Source organism: Clytia hemisphaerica, unplaced genomic scaffold, assembly GCF_902728285.1.
Source record: "Clytia hemisphaerica strain Z4C2 unplaced genomic scaffold, Clytia hemisphaerica genome assembly, whole genome shotgun sequence".
In the NCBI taxonomy this organism is placed as follows: Eukaryota; Metazoa; Cnidaria; class Hydrozoa; order Leptothecata; family Clytiidae; genus Clytia; species Clytia hemisphaerica.
The window spans coordinates 281,812-302,018 of NW_027104162.1; the positions used below are offsets into that span (position 1 = coordinate 281,812).

Genomic DNA, 20,207 nt, shown 5'->3' on the forward strand with positions numbered 1-20,207 from the left:
CTTTAATGATAGAAGTATGTCCAGCTTTTAAGCTGTCTAGTCCGCCATGTTGCTTTCAATTTTAATTTACAATGACAGGAATCGAATGTTTTGAAATTGAATCGTTCGAAAATCTAGCGTAAATAAAAAAAAACAACACCATGGACTAGTTGACTGAAAAACCGGACATACTTTCAAGGGAAACCTGTGGGCAATTAGTTTATCCAATGAAAATGATATCTGTGCTCTATAGTGAAAATGCTTACCGAATTAGCCAATCAAACATAATCCAACGCATAAAGAACCCCCGGTATGAATAGTCACAAAAAAGACGCTTGAAATAATATTTAAATAAATATTTAATTCATTTACAAAATTCTAAAAACAAAGCCTTTACAAAAAGCTTTCATTAATTTACGTATGATAAACTAAAAAGTGATTGCTACAGAAAGATAAAACAACCATAAAAGTATATGCTTAATATTAAAATCTTTTTTAAAATCAAACTTTTCAAACCATTTATCTAGTCCTATCATCATATCTGTCTAGTAAAGTCTAGTCCTGGAAAATCTACAATAATTATACTTGCCTTTAAAAGCATTATGAGAAGAGAAATGTCCGGTCAGGGAAACATCAGTCGGGTAAATATCTGGTCATAGTCGGGGAAAATTCCGTTCGTGGAAAACCCCGTCTGGGAAATGTCAAGTCGGGGAAACATCAGTCGGGTAAATGTCTGGTCATAGTCGGGGAAAAGTCCGTTCGTGGGAAACCCCGTCTGGGAAATGTCAAGTCCAGTTTGGGGGAAACATCCGTCGGGGGAAACGTCCGTCGGGGAAATGCTCGTCGGGGAAATGTTCGTCTGGGAAATGTTCGTCGGGGAAATGTTCGTCGGGGAAACGTTCGTCGGGGAAATGTTCGTCGGGGAAACGTTCGTCGGGGAAACGTCTGTTGAGGAAATGTTCGTCGGGGAAATGTTCGTCGGGGAAACGTCTGTTGAGGAAACGTCCGTCGGGACAAGTCCAGTCACAATTACACGATCGACTCATTTCCATCCGATGGTCTTTAGTTATACGAACTTCAATATTGTAGATAAGCGCCTTCAATAAACCATCATTTTGTTACATAACCAATCGTTTTAAAATATCATCTTTCAATAAAACAAGTGATGCAACCCAAACCAAATCGTATATTATTCAAACTGTCGTCAAAAATGCGACCAAAAATCTCAAAACGCAATCTAAATACATTTGACTTTCGCCAATTTGAACTCGAACGGGGAATCTTATGTTGTATTTTAAGATGGCTTCTCCTTGACAGGGATTGGAAACAAGCTTAAATGATAGAAAGATTCGAATAGTACCTTAAAGGAAGAAATTTTCGCGGAACCTAATTTCGTAGTTCACAGCTCAAAATTGGGAAGTTTCGCGGGAATTTAATTTCGCGGTTGGAAGAATTTTTTGTTTAAAATATCGCCTTTTTTGCCCTAAAAAGACCAATTTTAGAGGCGATTTTCCAAATCTTGAGAATCTATTGAGACTGTTTATTTGTGTTTCACGGAATTCAATTTCGCGGATTTGTCAAAAAAAAACTGCGAAATTAAATTCCGCAAAAATTTGTTCCGCGAATATTTCTTCAGAAGTTCAAATAAGCGAAAGTTTACTGTACTCCATTACATTAGATTCAATTATACCAAAAGATAAATTCTCATACCGCCACCAAAACAATCATTCGGATAAAATGTTGGATTGCTTTATAGGGATGTTACCACCAGGGGGATATGAGTTATTAAGGATAATTTTAGCAGCAGCCATGTAATATTTGTCCATAGATGAGGAACCAGAACCGTTTTGCTCCATCCAACGTTCATAGACACACTGGATAACCTGAGAAATAGAGCGCTTTCATTTAGATTCATTGAAATGAATTTTTAAAATTTTGCCTAACCTTTGGTTGGTGAGATTCAAACAAACGGAAAAATACCATAAGCCCCAATTAGCCCCAAGCTTTTTTGATTTTTGTATCCCCAGGCAGTGGGGGGGGGTAGAATCTACCACCCTCGAATTATTTACGATCTAGAAGAGAAATGGTCACAAATTTCCTGGAAGAAAAAAACAATTGATGACGTCATTCAAAAACCGATGACGTCATTCAAAAACCGATGACGTCATTCAAAAACCGATGACGTCATCACAAAATGTCCACCTATCGAAAAAAAACAAAATATATGAATTAAAAAATGTCTATTACAGTCGAATCAATAAAGATATTTAGATTCTGTTTAAAGATTCTGAATACAAAAGGCTGCGCTTAATAACATAATTGCCGCTTTTGCAATTTCCATAAAGATTTTTCCTTAAAATCTATGCTGACGATGAGTAAAATTTTCCAAATTTGATGATGACCTATGACCCTAAAATTTTGCACAAGTACTCTTAATAAGATTTTGTTAAAAGTCAGAAGGTTTCAAGCCGTTTAAAAAAATTTTCCCCGAGATATACACAAAAGAACTCCAGCATGGTAGATTTTACCCCCCCCCCCTGGGGCTAATAGGGTTAAACATCAGTCTATGTTACACATTTCAATTTTCAAATGTCAAAATTCGAATGTAGAAAAGTACTGTCAAAAAAATATGTTGTCTATGCCAAACGGGACACAATTTCGCCCGAGGGGGGATGCAAGGTTTATAGGATGACGGGACGGGGGGTGCCTCCCGGCTTTCGAGCCTTGGACCCTTAGCGGGACTAAAAAGGAGGAAAGTTTGGAAAGTTTTGTGAATCTAACGACCCATATCGGGACTAATTTGACGAAAGAGATGGTTTTTGGGGCAAAAACATTCAAATTTTCTTATTTTTACATGGACTGTAACGTTCCAAAAAGGTACCTTTAAGGGCTGTACAAACCTGTACATTCACTTGCCTAAGTAACAACCCCGGGCGATTTTTTTATAGGAGATATCCGATCCATAGGAAATAATAAGAGCATACTTTATAAACGTGGAATTCATATATAACTTCCTTCTTCAACAGATCATCCAAGAATTTATTCCAAACATCTTGCGTGAGAGGGCTATCAAAATATTCCTCTGGTTTTTGAACGAGTGCTGGTGTATCTTGGGTAATATATGTCACCAATAACCCAAAAAGCATTGCACGTATTGCGAGGAGTGCGACATCGAAATCCATTCCGAAGTCTGCAATTTTACTGTAAGACCAACTCCCTAAAGCAAAGAACAAGTATATTAATATGGGTTCCATTGGTGTAACATATAATCCGACGACATACACAAATACCTTTAGGCGATGTGAAGACAGGAGGTACCTTGTACTCTTAACTTCCAAGGTACCTCCTTAGATGAGTGTTCTTTTGATTTTTCCTAAAATTATGGAAATCCACTTCTTAAAACATTCCCCAAATACAGGATAGGGTTTATCTAACGTAGGTCATTTTCGTTGAGATGCCACTCACCCCTTGGATTTCCTAGGTGTTCAGGGTAAACCCTGACAGAAAATATGACACTTCGACATCGTCCCTCACATGACTAAAGGTTCAATCTCAAAATAAGTGTCTTGGAAAATTGGAAATCTTGCAATCCTGTTCTGCCTTTGAGATTGGCCTTTTTGTCATATGAAAACATCGACATTCCTCTACATGAAACAAGCGATACTTTTATGGACCTACCTGGTTATCAAACTAATCAGTGAACATTGAAACAATGAAACACATAAGACATAACTGGTCAAAATACAAAAAAATAAAGAAAATTAAAGCATCGCGATCTACCATGACATTTTCTTCTGTTAGAAAAAATAATAATTAAAAAATAATTTGGCTAATAACATTGATCTATGCTCATAAATAGTGATTCTTATAGATAAAGATTCGCTTTTCAGCCAAAAAAATAACAAGTGTTTACAGAAAACTCAAACCATCGCGCTCTAAGGTGACATTTTCATTGTTTAGAAAAAATAATAATAAAATAATAATTTGGCAAAGAACATTGATCTATGCTTATAATTAGTGATTCTTATAGATAAAGATTCGTTTTTCAGCCAAAAAAATAATAAGTGTTTCTAGAAAACTCAAATCATTACCCTCCACCGTGACATTTTCATCTTAAAAAAAAACTAATAAAAATAATAATAATAATAATAATAATATGGCTAAGAACATTGATGTATTCTTATTAAATGTGGTTCTTATAGATAAAAATGCGATTTTTGAGCCAAAATTTTTTGCAAAAATCTGCTTGAGCCATCTTTTAACTATGATTGTACCCTACTTTCATGCTAAAAATCAGAAACAATTAATGATCCAATTTTTCACAAAGTCCAAAAAACCCGTTTTTAAGCCGTTTTTTGGCCCAAATTTGCCCCCAAATTTTTTTTTCGAAAATCGGGCCCGTCACATTCGAGGGTTTATGGTCATTCACCTTTGTGCCAAAAATCAGAAAAAACTAATGAGCCAATCTCGAGAAAAGCTGGTAACTAACTAACTAACGAACATGGGTTAATTTATAGGACCTCAACCCCACCGGGGTAGGTCCAAAAAGGGCAATATCAACCTCAAAGATGACCACCACAGTAAAACTCTAAATTTCATAAGGTATTAATTTTGAGATTAAACCTTAAGAGCCATTTTTTTTAAGAGTCTTCAGGGTGTGATACCTCACCCTCTTGGATTTTGCTGAAATTTAGACCGAATGATCTATAACACAAGAAAATAACAGTAGTGGTGAACAAAGTAAAGAATGAATCTGATTGGTCGATGGAATATGTCCTTCAGTCTAAAGAATCATCCAGGCTAGTTCAATTTATTCCAATGAAGTAGTTGATAGGACTTGTAAAAGTTGTGTTTTCTGTGTTTTCTGTGTTCGATCCAATAGCTGCAGAAAAATGACTTTTTTATGATCGGACTTGCAAAAGTTGTGTTTTCTGTGTTTTGTGTGTTCGATGCAATAGCTGCAGAAAAATGACTTTTTTATGATCGGACTTGCAAAAGTTGTGTTTTCTGTGTTTTGTGTGTTCGATCCAATAGCTGCAGAAAATTCGTTTTTTGTGACAGGACTTGCAAATGTTGTTTTCTGTGTTTTGTGTGTCTTGTTAATTTCGCCTAGCGAAAGTATTTGGAGCATATTTATTTTTTTCATAAGCATATACTTTATAAGAATCAAATCAATAGCTCTTGATAGACAGTGATATACCCTTCGGTAATTAGTTCTTACAAAGTAAACAAAGGATGGCGTGCAATATGAGCATATTTATTTTTCTTATAAGCATATAATTTATAAGAATCAAATCAATAACTCTCGATAGACGGAGATATACCTTTCGGTAATTAGTTCTTACAAAGTAAACAAGTGATGGCGCACAATATGAGGATATTCATTTTTCTTATAAGCATATAATTTGTAAGAATCAAATCAATAACTCTTAATAGACGATGATATACGCTGCGGTAATTATTAGTTCTTACAAAAAGTAAACAAACTTGGTCCTGTTTTAGCGATTTTGAGCCTCGCTGTTCTTATAAAATTGTTCTTATATTTTAAAAGTGTATGGATTGCATATCTTTAAATTAAAGTGAGATAAAGTAAATACATATTGTCTGTGTTCCTTTTTTTAGGATTTCTTGTTCTTAGATTATCTGGCGCTGCAAGTCTTGCTGGTAAGTAGTTAAGTAAATAAGAAGGGGCTAAATTGTTCAAGATTTTGTAGAAGAAGATCATTCTTCTACTAAATCGACGATCAGCTAGACTCTCGAGACCAAGTTCAGAATAAAGTTTTTCTTGAGACGTTCCACGAAAGCAGCCTGTTATAGCACGACAGTAATTATATTGGATAGATTCAAGCTTACGCACAAAAGTCGAATTTCCAGGATGGTGGTATATGATATCCCCATAGTCTAAAGTGCAGTCCAATGTAAGATTTATATAAAGTGAGCAGAGATTTTCTTGGTACTTGTTTTTGAAGTCTGTTAATGAGGCCAATACCTTTATGGCCTTTTTTATTTTTTCGACTAAATGGTGACTGAATGAGAGTTTGGAATCCAAAAGACAACAGACTTGGTATGGTTCCCTTTGATGAGGGCGAGGCTTTTAAGCGTGGTGGTGTACGCTTTTGTACTTTAATCGAATTAACTTTCGCGACATTAAATTTCGCGATTTCGCAAATTATTGCCATTTTTAATCCGCCACAAAATTTCTAAAATCCCAGTGGGTCTGTGAGAAGGGGTGTGTTAATTAAAATCGAGGCCAAGCCTTATGAATGACGGACCACGCTCAATTAATATTTCATTGCTCGAGTTGAATTCGAATTTAAAGTTGTGACTTCTGACCATCTGACTGGTGGTAAAAAAACATTTCGTCTTTTTGGCGATGAAGATTAGATTTGAGTCTGGTCATTCCTCAATGACGTTAATGTCAGTATTGACTTCTTGAACACAGTTCTATATCACCATAGGCATGTCAGTAAATATGCTGGTGTCGTAAGCATACTGAACACATTTTGTGTCGGTCTTAGCAGCCATATCGTAGTATATATTGAACAGAATGGGACCCAGTTTATTGGTGACGTCTAGAATCAAGGATTTTTGTCATCGATAGTTTACAAGGACAAGTAGTGTTTTTTTTAGAGAAGCGGAGTGAGTGAAGCTTCTTTATGAGAGTTTCGAAATCAACAAACAGTATTGAAGGCTTTCGAAAAAAATCTGCCAAAAATAAGTGTAATCTCAAAACGATGCATGGCTTTGACTGGGATTGGTTCGTTTGGTTTTAAGCATAAAAATATACTTTCTATAAGTGAAACGAGCGAACGCACAAAACACAAAAAACACAACATTTGCAAGTCCGATCATAAAAAAAGTCATTTTCTGCAGCCAATTGATCGAACACACAAAACACAGAAAACACAATATTTGCAAGTCCAATCACAAAAAATGATTTTTTTGCAGCAACACAGAAAACACAACATTTGCAAGTCCTATCACAAAAAATGATTTTTTTGCAGCTATTGGATCGAACACACAAAACACAGAAAACACAACATTTGCAAGTTCGAACATAAAAAATGAAATTTTTGCAGCTATTGGATCGAACACACAAAACACAGAAAACAACATTTGCAAGTCCTATCACAAAAAATGATTTTTTTGCAGCTATTGGATCGAACACACAAAACACAGAAAAACACAACATTTGCAAGTCCTATCATAAAAAAAGTCATTTTTTGCAGCCAATCGATCGAACACACAAAACACAGAAAACACAACATTTGCAAGTCCTATCACAAAAAATGATTTTTTTGCAGCTATTGGATCGAACACACAAAACACAGAAAACACAACATTTGCAAGTCCTATCACAAAAAACAGTAGTGGTGAACAAAGTAAAGAATGAATCTGATTGGTCGATGGAATATGTCCTTCAGTCTAAAGAATCATCCAGGCTAGTTCAATTTATTCCAATGAAGTAGTTGATAGGACTTGTAAAAGTTGTGTTTTCTGTGTTTTGTGTGTTCGATCCAATAGCTGCAGAAAAATGACTTTTTTATGATCGGACTTGCAAAAGTTGTGTTTTCTGTGTTTTGTGTGTTCGATGCAATAGCTGCAGAAAAATGACTTTTTTATGATCGGACTTGCAAAAGTTGTGTTTTCTGTGTTTTGTGTGTTCGATCCAATAGCTGCAGAAAATTCGTTTTTTGTGACAGGACTTGCAAATGTTGTTTTCTGTGTTTTGTGTGTCTTGTTAATTTCGCCTAGCGAAAGTATTTGGAGCATATTTATTTTTTTCATAAGCATATACTTTATAAGAATCAAATCAATAGCTCTTGATAGACAGTGATATACCCTTCGGTAATTAGTTCTTACAAAGTAAACAAAGGATGGCGTGCAATATGAGCATATTTATTTTTCTTATAAGCATATAATTTATAAGAATCAAATCAATAACTCTCGATAGACGGAGATATACCTTTCGGTAATTAGTTCTTACAAAGTAAACAAGTGATGGCGCACAATATGAGGATATTCATTTTTCTTATAAGCATATAATTTGTAAGAATCAAATCAATAACTCTTAATAGACGATGATATACGCTGCGGTAATTATTAGTTCTTACAAAAAGTAAACAAACTTGGTCCTGTTTTAGCGATTTTGAGCCTCGCTGTTCTTATAAAATTGTTCTTATATTTTAAAAGTGTATGGATTGCATATCTTTAAATTAAAGTGAGATAAAGTAAATACATATTGTCTGTGTTCCTTTTTTTAGGATTTCTTGTTCTTAGATTATCTGGCGCTGCAAGTCTTGCTGGTAAGTAGTTAAGTAAATAAGAAGGGGCTAAATTGTTCAAGATTTTGTAGAAGAAGATCATTCTTCTACTAAATCGACGATCAGCTAGACTCTCGAGACCAAGTTCAGAATAAAGTTTTTCTTGAGACGTTCCACGAAAGCAGCCTGTTATAGCACGACAGTAATTATATTGGATAGATTCAAGCTTACGCACAAAAGTCGAATTTCCAGGATGGTGGTATATGATATCCCCATAGTCTAAAGTGCAGTCCAATGTAAGATTTATATAAAGTGAGCAGAGATTTTCTTGGTACTTGTTTTTGAAGTCTGTTAATGAGGCCAATACCTTTATTGGCCTTTTTTATTTTTTCGACTAAATGGTGACTGAATGAGAGTTTGGAATCCAAAAGACAACAGACTTGGTATGGTTCCCTTTGATGAGGGCGAGGCTTTTAAGCGTGGTGGTGTACGCTTTTGTACTTTAATCGAATTAACTTTCGCGACATTAAATTTCGCGATTTCGCAAATTATTGCCATTTTTAATCCGCCACAAAATTTCTAAAATCCCAGTGGGTCTGTGAGAAGGGGTGTGTTAATTAAAATCGAGGCCAAGCCTTATGAATGACGGACCACGCTCAATTAATATTTCATTGCTCGAGTTGAATTCGAATTTAAAGTTGTGACTTCTGACCATCTGACTGGTGGTAAAAAAACATTTCGTCTTTTTGGCGATGAAGATTAGATTTGAGTCTGGTCATTCCTCAATGACGTTAATGTCAGTATTGACTTCTTGAACACAGTTCTATATCACCATAGGCATGTCAGTAAATATGCTGGTGTCGTAAGCATACTGAACACATTTTGTGTCGGTCTTAGCAGCCATATCGTAGTATATATTGAACAGAATGGGACCCAGTTTATTGGTGACGTCTAGAATCAAGGATTTTTGTCATCGATAGTTTACAAGGACAAGTAGTGTTTTTTTTAGAGAAGCGGAGTGAGTGAAGCTTCTTTATGAGAGTTTCGAAATCAACAAACAGTATTGAAGGCTTTCGAAAAAAATCTGCCAAAAATAAGTGTAATCTCAAAACGATGCATGGCTTTGACTGGGATTGGTTCGTTTGGTTTTAAGCATAAAAATATACTTTCTATAAGTGAAACGAGCGAACGCACAAAACACAAAAAACACAACATTTGCAAGTCCGATCATAAAAAAAGTCATTTTCTGCAGCCAATTGATCGAACACACAAAACACAGAAAACACAATATTTGCAAGTCCAATCACAAAAAATGATTTTTTTGCAGCAACACAGAAAACACAACATTTGCAAGTCCTATCACAAAAAATGATTTTTTTGCAGCTATTGGATCGAACACACAAAACACAGAAAACACAACATTTGCAAGTCCAATGACAAAAAATGATTTTTTTGCAGCTATTGGATCGAACACACAAAACACAGAAAACACAACATTTGCAAGTTCGAACATAAAAAATGAAATTTTTGCAGCTATTGGATCGAACACACAAAACACAGAAAACAACATTTGCAAGTCCTATCACAAAAAATGATTTTTTTGCAGCTATTGGATCGAACACACAAAACACAGAAAAACACAACATTTGCAAGTCCTATCATAAAAAAAGTCATTTTTTGCAGCCAATCGATCGAACACACAAAACACAGAAAACACAACATTTGCAAGTCCTATCACAAAAAATGATTTTTTTGCAGCAACACAGAAAACACAACATTTGCAAGTCCTATCACAAAAAATGATTTTTTTGCAGCTATTGGATCGAACACACAAAACACAGAAAACACAACATTTGCAAGTCCTATCACAAAAAATGATTTTTTTGCAGCTATTGGATCGAACACACAAAACACAGAAAACAACATTTGCAAGTCCTATCACAAAAAATGATTCGATCGAACACACAAAACACAGAAAACACAACATTTGCAAGTCCTATCACAAAAAATGATTTTTTTGCAGCTATTGGATCGAACACACAAAACACAGAAAACACAACATTTGCAAGTCCAATCATAAAAAAGTCATTTTCTGCAGCTATTGGATTGAACACAGAAAACACAGAAAACACAACATTTGCAAGTCCAATCACAAAACAATGATTTTTTTTGCAGCCAATCGGTCGAACACACAAAACACAGAAAACACAACATTTGCAAGTTCGATCATAAAAAATGAATTTTTTGCAGCTATTGGATCGAACACACAAAACACAGAAAACACAACATTTGCAAGTCCGATCATAAAAAATGAATTTTTTGCAGCTATTGGATCGAACACACAAAACACAGAAAACACAACATTTGCAAGTCCAATCACAAAACAATGATTTTTTGCAGCCAATCGATCGAACACACAAAACACAGAAAACACAACATTTGCAAGTCCGATCATAAAAAATGAATTTTTTGCAGCTATTGGATCGAACTTACAAAACACAACTTTTACAAGTCCTATCAAGTTCGTCGGTGTTCGTACTCATACTTTATTGGAATAAATTGAACTAGCCTGGATGATTCTTTACTGAAGGACATATTCCATCGACCAATCAGATTCATTCTTTACTTTGTTCACCTTAACCCGAAAATAAGACCCTGAAAATTTCACCTTGATATCTCAAGTAGTTTTGAAGATACAGCGTCTCAAAGATAGGCTACTAAGCGAAAATTGACCCCTAAAAATCATGAACTCTGGTGGGGAGCAGATTTTGAAAGCCAATGAATTTTTATTCAAGTACATTAGAAAGCTGATTTACAGTGGATTTCAAGAACTTTTTGTAGGGAATCAGAAAAAATCAAATTGAGTCTCCAAAATTTTCCCCGAAAATCTCTAGCACCTCCTGTAGAGGGCTTCAAACTTTGCGTAATCTGGGTTTGTAAGCACTTTTAGCTGGCTGCTGATGGTCCTTGGGACTTTTTTGAAGTAAACTTTTGACCTGGAGTGGTTTACTGGTGGGTTTTGGCCACAAAAATAACATTTTCAGGATTTCCATCTTTGCGTAGCTGTCAAAAATGGCCGAAAAAATTCCTATTTTGGCAGACCTGGAGCAAAATTCAAGATGGGGTATCTTTTTAAGGCAACACCAAAATTTTTTGAAATTTTCAGCAAGGCTTCCTTAGTAGGTCTAGTTTATAGCCTCAAAAAAATCTCAATGGGCTTTTGAAGTCTCTTAAAGATATGATCGCTTAAAGATTTGCTTAACTTCGTTGTTTTCTCCCTCTTAAAATGCTAAATCAGGCCCACTTAAGGGCTCTAACAGGATAATTGGTTGATCTTCTCTAGCCAACTAATCATTGGCATTAGGGGAACAACTGAAAAAGATTTCAGGTCATTTCCTTCAACAGATGACATTTTATGACAGTTTCTTCATTTTTAAGTACAGAATATGTAAAAAAATGAGACTGCCATCTGGCGTTTCCTACCATTCCAGGGCCTATATTTCCAGAAAAAAACTCAACCTTTCACAGTTTGGTGAATATTAATCTTAAATATAAGCAGGTTACTTCAACTTAATGGGTTTAACAGTACTCAATTCCTATTCAAAAACTTTTTAGACTCATTCAGAAATCCTACTTTGACAATAATTTGCGCTTTACCGCAAAATTTCTAAGTCCAAGTGTCGTGATTAGCTTTTAGACTGTCCAATATCTCTATAATAGTGTACACTAACAGTCTTACTTGTTGATTCTTAAATAACTAAGCAACATTACTAGGGTGATAATTTATGAGATACTGCAAACAATGCAGTTTAAATCTTCTGGACAAGAAATATTGGACAGTCTAAAGCTAATCACAACACTTGGACTTAGAAATTTTGCGGTACAGCGCAAATTATTGTCAAAGTAGGATTTCTGAATGAGTCTAAAAAGTTTTTGAATAGGAATTGAGTACTGTTAAACCCATTAAGTTGAAGTAACCTGCTTATATTTAAGATTAATATTCACCAAACTGTGAAAGGTTGAGTTTTTTTCTGGAAATATAGGCCCTGGAATGGTAGGAAACGCCAGATGGCAGTCTCATTTTTTTACATATTCTGTACTTAAAAATGAAGAAACTGTCATAAAATGTCATCTGTTGAAGGAAATGACCTGAAATCTTTTTCAGTTGTTCCCCTAATGCCAATGATTAGTTGGCTAGAGAAGATCAACCAATTATCCTGTTAGAGCCCTTAAGTGGGCCTGATTTAGCATTTTAAGAGGGAGAAAACAACGAAGTTAAGCAAATCTTTAAGCGATCATATCTTTAAGAGACTTCAAAAGCCCATTGAGATTTTTTTGAGGCTATAAACTAGACCTACTAAGGAAGCCTTGCTGAAAATTTCAAAAAATTTTGGTGTTGCCTTAAAAAGATACCCCATCTTGAATTTTGCTCCAGGTCTGCCAAAATAGCAATTTTTTCGGCCATTTTTGATGGTTACGCAAAGATGGAAATCCTGAAAATGTTATTTTTGTGGCCAAAACCCACCAGTAAACCACTCCAGGTCAAAAGTTTACTTCAAAAAAGTCCCAAGGACCATCAGCAGCCAGCTAAAAGTGCTTACAAACCCAGATTACGCAAAGTTTGAAGCCCTCTACAGGAGGTGCTAGAGATTTTCGGGGAAAATTTTGGAGACTCAATTTGATTTTTTCTGATTCCCTACAAAAAGTTCTTGAAATCCACTGTAAATCAGCTTTCTAATGTACTTGAATAAAAATTCATTGGCTTTCAAAATCTGCTCCCCACCAGAGTTCATGATTTTTAGGGGTCAATTTTCGCTTAGTAGCCTATCTTTGAGACGCTGTATCTTCAAAACTACTTGAGATATCAAGGTGAAATTTTCAGAGTCTCATTTTCTTGTGTGATAGATCATTTGGTCAAAATTTCATCAAAATCTAAGAGGGCGAGGTATCAGACTTTCTTTATTCTGAAGATTTTTAAAAAAAATGGCTCTTAAGTCATGTGAGGGACGACATTTAATAAATTGATTATTTTGAAAAAACCCAAAATAACAGTAAAAGAAAGAAAAAATCTATTAAACCTGTAATCCCATGGAGTAGAAAAAAGTCGTTAAGCACTTTGCTTTTGACATAGATTTTTGTGGCAACGTCTACCACCCAACCAAATAATCGGAATAGCTGAAACGAAGCATTTCTGTGTAACTAGTGGTCAATTTTGAGAGGCAAAAATAAAGAGTTCACCAGAAACAAGAAAAAAGTATACATATTTATAAAAGGTATTTTTAGCGTTAGCGTAACCATTTGATTGATTGATTCTTTTTCTACTCTATAGAGGAAAGCCTAAATTGAATTTTGGTATAATAAAACTTTCAAATCGGTTCATTCAATCAAAAGCTATGTTAAAAAACTAAAATTTTTGACTTACCCAAAATGACAAAATTCATTGTAAACAGTAGGCACCCGCCGGTAGTAAACTAGTAAACTTTCTTTCTCTGTAAAATCCTTAAAATTTGAATGAGAGATGCATGTCATCTGAATAGACACTTAAAACGGTGTTCAAAACTTTTTACCTGTGTCATATCCTTATCCTCCACGACAAACCATTCGGGCAGCGCAATACTATTTGTCAATTCGAAGAAATATTCAGAATGATATTGTAATGCGGACCATCCGTAAGCACCGTACATGTGATTCTGCTTTCTGAAAAAGTTAGATCACTGACCTTTATATATCCCAGGACCAAGCAATATCCGCCATCTTTGATTGGAGTTTTTTTGGAATTGGTACCCGAGAAGAAGCCATTGCAATGTTAAAAATTAACGTCTAACGTCGCTACATCATCAAAAGAATTTGAGAAAAAGTAGACCTAGCGCTCTCGATGCATTTACACCGCTATCGAGTAGTGCCGCCATTAGGGTACCACTTTTCAAAAAACTCCGATCAAAGATTTTGCTTTGCTGGGATTGAGAAGCTTGGTCAAGGGTATATAAAGGTCAGTGAGTTAGATGGATAGAAAGATAAAATACATAAACCTTGAACAAAAATTGGAGGGAAAGGTGGTTCTTTAATAAAATGATTCAGCCAGCAGTCTTCTCTCTTGAAAAGTCCGCTGTTCTTAGTATTTGATAGCAAAGCAAATGTAGAGTGATTGCAAAAAAAGAATGACATTCTAAAATCAATAAGTATAGAGGTTTCGTCCAAAACATAACACTGATTCAAATTTAACACAGATGTACCTGAACTCGAAGCCTTTTTGATGATCCAGTTTGATTTTCTCTTTCAATGTGGTATTACTTGCGAGATCGTTCAACAATTCGAAAATGTCTTTCTTGCCGTGCCCGAAACCCGTCAAATCTTTCCTCTGTTAAAAAATGAAGGGACTTGTTCTCGTGGGTCAATTGTCGCCGAAAGAAAGGCTCCAAATATCCATACAATATCAATGTTTACTTAGTGAAATGTCGAAATTACCCTTTTATCTTCTCACGTACTCTTAGGTTCCAAATAAACAGGGGGGGGGGGCTAATTGCCGGGGGGTTGGAAATTGTACTTCTGAAAACCCAAAATAAGGTAAATATAAAAATTAACAAGCGGGGGGAGGGGGCGTTTATTTGGAACCTAAGAGTAAATTTAGTAGACAGGGAAAAAATCAAATCTCTCAACTTTTACATGGAAAGTGACGTTTAGGTGAAAAGGATCAGGCTCAAGCTTTAGAGTTGTGTGCCAATACATGGACATGGTCACGAAATGAAAAATTTAATTGTAGTGTTTTTTGACACTAGTATAAAATTCAAACCGAAACCTCTTGTGCCGTTACAGCAGCTACGTGCAATTCAAATGTTTATAAATTTGCGTCAGGCCACAGGCGAAGCTACATTACAAGTAATCAAATCTAGTGCTATCACCTACCTTTTCATCATTGGTATCGTTAGGAAACACAGGGGAATACTGTTGATCCATGAAAGTGATGCCTTCCAAAACAGCTTGATCACAACCACACACTAAACCGTATGCTAATTGAATGGCTCCATGAAATGAACTGTGCAACGGACCGTCCAAGATATCAGGACAAACGCCTGAAAATTTTGAATGAAATCCGGACAGCGTATGTGAATTTGAGTTGTAAAGGTAGAGAAAGCTTCGTTCCAAAGTGATTTTAAAAAGTTGAAGTTACGGAGTTAAAGTTATTTTTAATGGGTTTAAAGCAAAATCAGAGGGCCAAAATAGCAATTTCTCTAACAAAGGTCTTATATCATTGTCAGTGGATCCTATTTAAAATTCTAGCCCAAAGTAGCTAGTCTCTTTAACCTGAACCTCTGTAACTCGAATGTCTCCTTAACTCTAACAAGTTTTATAATCCCTTCAGGCAGCAATGCCTTATAAATCTTACTCTATAACTCGAAATTTCCTAAACTGAAATGACTTTGTAGAGTGTATATTCAAATGTATCCTAGAACTTAAAGACATACCTTGGATCATCTTTTTTATGTTTTTGTCATACTTGGTTTCGTACAGTTTAGTGTACATGGATAGCATTTTGTAATATGCTTGATTTTTCCCTCGGTAATCTTCCAATTTGTCCGACTAGATTAGAGAAAAAAAATCAAGAAGGTTCAGGTCAAAGAGTTTTAAGCTTTCTCATTAACAACAAAATAATTCATTTGCTGACCTTTCTACAGAATTTTCTCCAACTTATTTCAGTTCAGTTCTGTTTGTGCTTTTGCTAGGCACAATCTCATAATTGAATCCTCAAAAACTCCAGCATCAGAACAATTACACATGCAGCATTATTAGTACACGTGTGTGCTACTTACTTTCCTATCATTGTTATGATGCTGGAGTTTTTTATTATTCAACATGACATCGTGACCTGGCATAAGGTCTATTTTCCGCGATATCTTTTCAGTGGGCTAACACTAAACTACACAAACTGTCAGTTTTATGACCAGAGAGAAAGCTTATTCGAATGTAAATATACCTGGAGAAAATCTCTTTCCAACAATTGAGTTTCATCATCTTCTAATCCAGTGTATTTCAAATAGCGTTTATCGATAACGTCAAAATACTTCTCCACGTATTCCTTGGAGCCACCAAGTCGGGCGATTGCCACGGCACCTTCCAGCTTGTGATTATGCCGGATTCCCTGTACATTGAGAAAGAGAATTCAACCTTGATCATAACGTTCACATTATGAACTGTATGATGTAGGGATGAGTTCAAGTTTGCAATGGTTGAATGCCGTTTCATTGACGCAACCCTAAAATTGGTGGCCAATTTCTAATCATGCAAATTGTGCCTCACAATAGGTTAAAATTTACAAATAAAAACAACTACATCTTGAATTTTCCCAGCTTTTTAAAGTTCAAAAACAAACAGCTTCAAGCGTTACAGTTTATTAAAAGTACATACTTAATTTTTTTTGGGAGCTATTATTGTAGATATTTTAAGATCAGAAATAGGAGTTAAATTTATTGTAAAACGGTGTTCAACGCGTACAGTGTGATCCTGCAGTAGAAATGAAAGCCTATTTATTTAAAATGATATATATTTTCATACCTTTTGAAATGCATGATATTGAAGATATGTTGCTTTTGAATTCAATAAATCTAACAACCATTTCGGAGTCAACACAATTGGCATAATTATTTTTAATATCAATTTTTCGTTTTTAGTTTATAGTCTGAAATGAAAGAATGAAATGGATTAGTTTAATGGTTTAACGAAAAACTTTAGAATTCATGTTTCCAGATGAGCTGGAGTTTTTATAAGATACTTTACTTTACTTTAATAATTGGTCATTTGAAGCAAAAAAAATGAAACGTTCTTTAGAAAAAGTAACAAAATTGTTTTTTATTACTGGTTAACGACCAACCAAATCATGTAAGAGCTTGTAAAAACTCCATCTCGTCCCCCTGTTTCAGTCTCAGCACATGAAAGGTTTGGTAGAGCAGAATTATTTTGTGAAGTTTCAATAAAAAGTTGGATCAAATTTTAACCAAAAGCGTGACTAGGTGAGCACGAAGACTTGCAATGGGGGTATAATGATACTGTTTATTTATACTAATACAACCACATTGTGTAATGTTTACATGAATAAGAATATGGTCAAAAACCGCACAGGTGTAATGATCTTCTTCTTTCTTGTACTATTACAAAAAATGACAAAATATAAAAATTCTTGACAGCAGTAGGTATAAATAAAAGAATCTTTTCAAAAAAAAAATCTCTTAAAACCCTTATTCGCCTGCAGTACAATAAAGCAAGACCCCTTTAGAAAAAGCATCATTTTTACAGAGGCAGGACAAAATTTGGAACAAGCACATAGCGATATACAGCCATGAAAGTGCCACACTCTAAAGTCATTTTGACTTATGTCATGACCATGAGGATGTATGCACAGTGCACTAGTCCGCTTAACACCCAACCACTTAATTACAAAATGAGATTATGCTTGTTAATAAGGTACATTAAAACAAAATCTTCTTTTCATTTTCATCATCAAATTAATCGTCTGTTTCCATAAGTTGCATTGGTTTTTCTGAAGTCTTGATTTTCTGTGTTTGTATGATGGTTGCTTTTCTTTTGACTGAAAATGAAAAAAAAGATGTCAAATGAAATTGAAATCTTAGATAAAGTTTGATAATACCCTTTAGATCAGTTTAGATAAACCAGTGACTTCTCATAGATGTCAATTTGAAATTTTGACCTATATGTTACGTTTCTCATGGAATTCATGCTATACATATTTAATCAAATAATTTCTCAGAATAGTAGATCTAGACAATGTTATGTAGCTATCTACTTTAGATCTATTTCAACTCATGAAGCCATTTCACTGTGTTCCAGAATTTCCCTCATTGAGCCAATTATAACACTGAGGCTACCCCTTTCAAAACTAATTATTCATAAGAAGAAAGATATGAAACATACTTGGTCCCTTGATAAGATTGATATTGATTTGGACTTCTTTGCGATCCACTTCTTTGGCAATAGCTTTTGCTTTATTCAATCTAAAATAAATTGATGGCAATAATACGTATAAAGGAAACAAAAAAGAGGGCCTAAAATCTAGACTCTAGAAACTTGTAAAGAACATTAGAAGTCACCAGATAAAAAGCATCGTCCATCATCCTAAGGACTTAAAATGTCACATTTAAAAAAATGACGGATTCAAATATTGTTAAAGAGTTTCTTTGAACAGTTTTCAGAAAAGTTTAGTTCAATCTTTCAAGAATTAGGAAAACATTCTCAACGAATTTTGAATTTTTAATGACAATGTTTTACCTGTTTTTGATAAATAAGTTTTGTCGTTTTTCTTTTATTTCTTCAACCCTTCTGATAGCATGGACTAAAATTGCAATAAAATAAATTCATTAAAATGTATCTAATTAATTGATTGTGTGGAATTAAAATCAATGTTGGAATGACAATTTTAAATATCAGAATTTTCTTTTATATTCAACATTTCTACAAAAAATCTTTTTCCCAAACAAACGTTGAATTTCATTTTGGCTAAACTAAGATGAAGCATAGAGCAGATGTAAATAGACACATTTAAAAACAAAAGCCAGGCCCGGCGGAACAACCATAAAAGTGGGGAGGCTGAAGGCTAAAAATGAAATGAAATTCGCTAGGAATTTGAGAAAAAAATTTCATTTTCTCAAAAGTGGAGAGGCTGAATTCTCCCCAGTCGCCCTGCTTGTGCCAGGCCTGAAAATGAACGTTCTCATCAAGGAATACTTGAAAAAAATTCATACTTGTCTTTTGCCATAACTCTCGGTCGTATTTCAAAGGAATATTTCGTTTCTTTTCAAATTCGAATGAAGGATCCTGGAAAATAACATAAAAAAGAATGAAGAATGTAAATAACAATTCACAACGATCATGCAAGACTTTGAATCATGTCAGTTTGTGTTAGGCACTTTTACTAGATTGACTCAAACAGAAACGATGGGCTTTTCAAAAAAAATTGTTACCTCCACTGTTGAGGGTATTGATTTTTCGAAGTATTGAACCCCCTGGATATCCTACTTTTAAAGACCCCCTGGATATCCTCTCTTATAAAGATGCTTACCCCTGGATATCTTATTTTTTACTTGAAGAGACACTTTACCCCCTGGATATCCGCTTCCTTGTAGATATTTAACCCCCTGGATAGCCACTTTTGAACAAAAATCGTTAACCCCCTGGATATCCGACATCCTCAACAGGGGGCACGGTCTTTTTCTGGAAAAGTCCAATTATATTCATCCGAAAAAACTTCTTTATTCAATACGGGGCTGTCACTTTAAAGAGTTGTTGCTGTTAAAAGTTATAAATAACACAACAATAGGTTCTTGCAATACTATATATTTTTTGCTAGAATGGATGCTTTATAGATGTATCACAAAAAACAATACAAAATCAACTTACCACTGTCAATTCTTTGCCATGTGATTTTCTGAACGCTTTAGTCCATCGCACCTTTCTTGGGTTACGTTTCATTTTGAATGCTTTGTGACATTTTCGACGACAAAATTTGAAAAGCTATAAACAAAAACAAGAATATACCTCAGTGTCATAGATTTCAAGGCCTCGAGGCAGCACTTCAAAGCAAAATCTTGATGCTAATAAAAGCTTTTGAAATAAATTATCTGTAATTTTGCAATATTTCTAAGTTTTTCCTAATTATATTCACATTAAAATTGGGATTTCCTTTGAGACGCGGAACTAAATCATCTTCAGCATTTTCAAAAGAGAAAAACCTAAATTTTGGGTGAATGTGATGGGGTACCTTTTTATTGAGGACGAAAGAAAATTGTGACCGAGCAACAAAAAATCCTTTCGCATTACCTTACTGTCATTACGTACGAATGAAATACCATGCCCGGGGTATACAGCTGATGAACAAAAATAGCACTTCTCAATACGCATGATGTATTATATCTTTACTTTGATTTTATTTTTGTTTGTTTTATATGTACCTGAAAA

At 34.8% G+C, this 20,207-nt stretch overlaps 2 protein-coding genes across 3 annotated transcripts; both read right to left on the reverse strand.

Annotated features, from left to right (window-relative positions):
- Positions 1-322: 322 nt before the first annotated feature.
- On the reverse strand, positions 323-16,917 carry LOC136814132 (uncharacterized). Of its 2 annotated transcripts, XM_067070644.1 has the most exons (9): positions 16,794-16,917; positions 16,216-16,380; positions 15,707-15,821; positions 15,147-15,313; positions 14,477-14,601; positions 13,811-13,940; positions 13,322-13,418; positions 2,964-3,196; positions 323-1,862 (listed from the first exon to the last, which is right to left on the reverse strand). In XM_067070644.1, the coding sequence occupies exons 1-9, from the start codon at positions 16,875-16,877 to the stop codon at positions 1,704-1,706; spliced, it is 1,275 nt and encodes a 424-aa protein (XP_066926745.1). In that variant the 5' UTR covers positions 16,878-16,917; the 3' UTR covers positions 323-1,703. The 2 variants fall into 2 exon arrangements, with proteins under 2 accessions (XP_066926745.1, XP_066926746.1); XM_067070645.1 differs by lacking the exons at positions 323-1,862; positions 13,322-13,418 and having other exon boundaries at positions 3,020-3,196.
- Positions 16,918-17,274: 357 nt separating this feature from the next.
- LOC136814135 (probable ribosome biogenesis protein RLP24) lies at positions 17,275-20,205 on the reverse strand. Its single transcript, XM_067070648.1, has 6 exons — positions 20,070-20,205; positions 19,650-19,763; positions 18,995-19,067; positions 18,522-18,585; positions 18,168-18,247; positions 17,275-17,823 (listed from the first exon to the last, which is right to left on the reverse strand). Exons 1-6 carry the CDS (start codon positions 20,148-20,150, stop codon positions 17,741-17,743), a joined length of 495 nt encoding a protein of 164 aa, XP_066926749.1. The 5' UTR covers positions 20,151-20,205; the 3' UTR covers positions 17,275-17,740.
- Positions 20,206-20,207: the final 2 nt, after the last annotated feature.

Bases quoted from the DNA above. Each gene is read 5' to 3' on its own strand.
- LOC136814132 (XM_067070644.1), bottom strand. From the start codon at position 16,877: ATGCCAATTGTGTTGACTCCGAAATGGTTGTTAGATTTATTGAATTCA. The intron at 15,314-15,706 runs GTATGTCTTTAA...CAAAATTTTCAG, and splicing joins CATAAAAAAGATGATCCAAG to GCGTTTGTCCTGATATCTTG. The intron at 13,941-14,476 runs GTACATCTGTGT...TAACTTTTTCAG, and splicing joins CAAAAAGGCTTCGAGTTCAG to AAAGCAGAATCACATGTACG.
- LOC136814135 (XM_067070648.1), bottom strand. From the start codon at position 20,150: ATGCGTATTGAGAAGTGCTATTTTTGTTCATCAGCTGTATACCCCGGG. The intron at 19,764-20,069 runs GTAATGCGAAAG...TTTTGTTTATAG, and splicing joins TCGTACGTAATGACAGTAAG to CTTTTCAAATTTTGTCGTCG. The intron at 19,068-19,649 runs GTAAGTTGATTT...GTTATTTTCCAG, and splicing joins ATGGCAAAGAATTGACAGTG to GATCCTTCATTCGAATTTGA.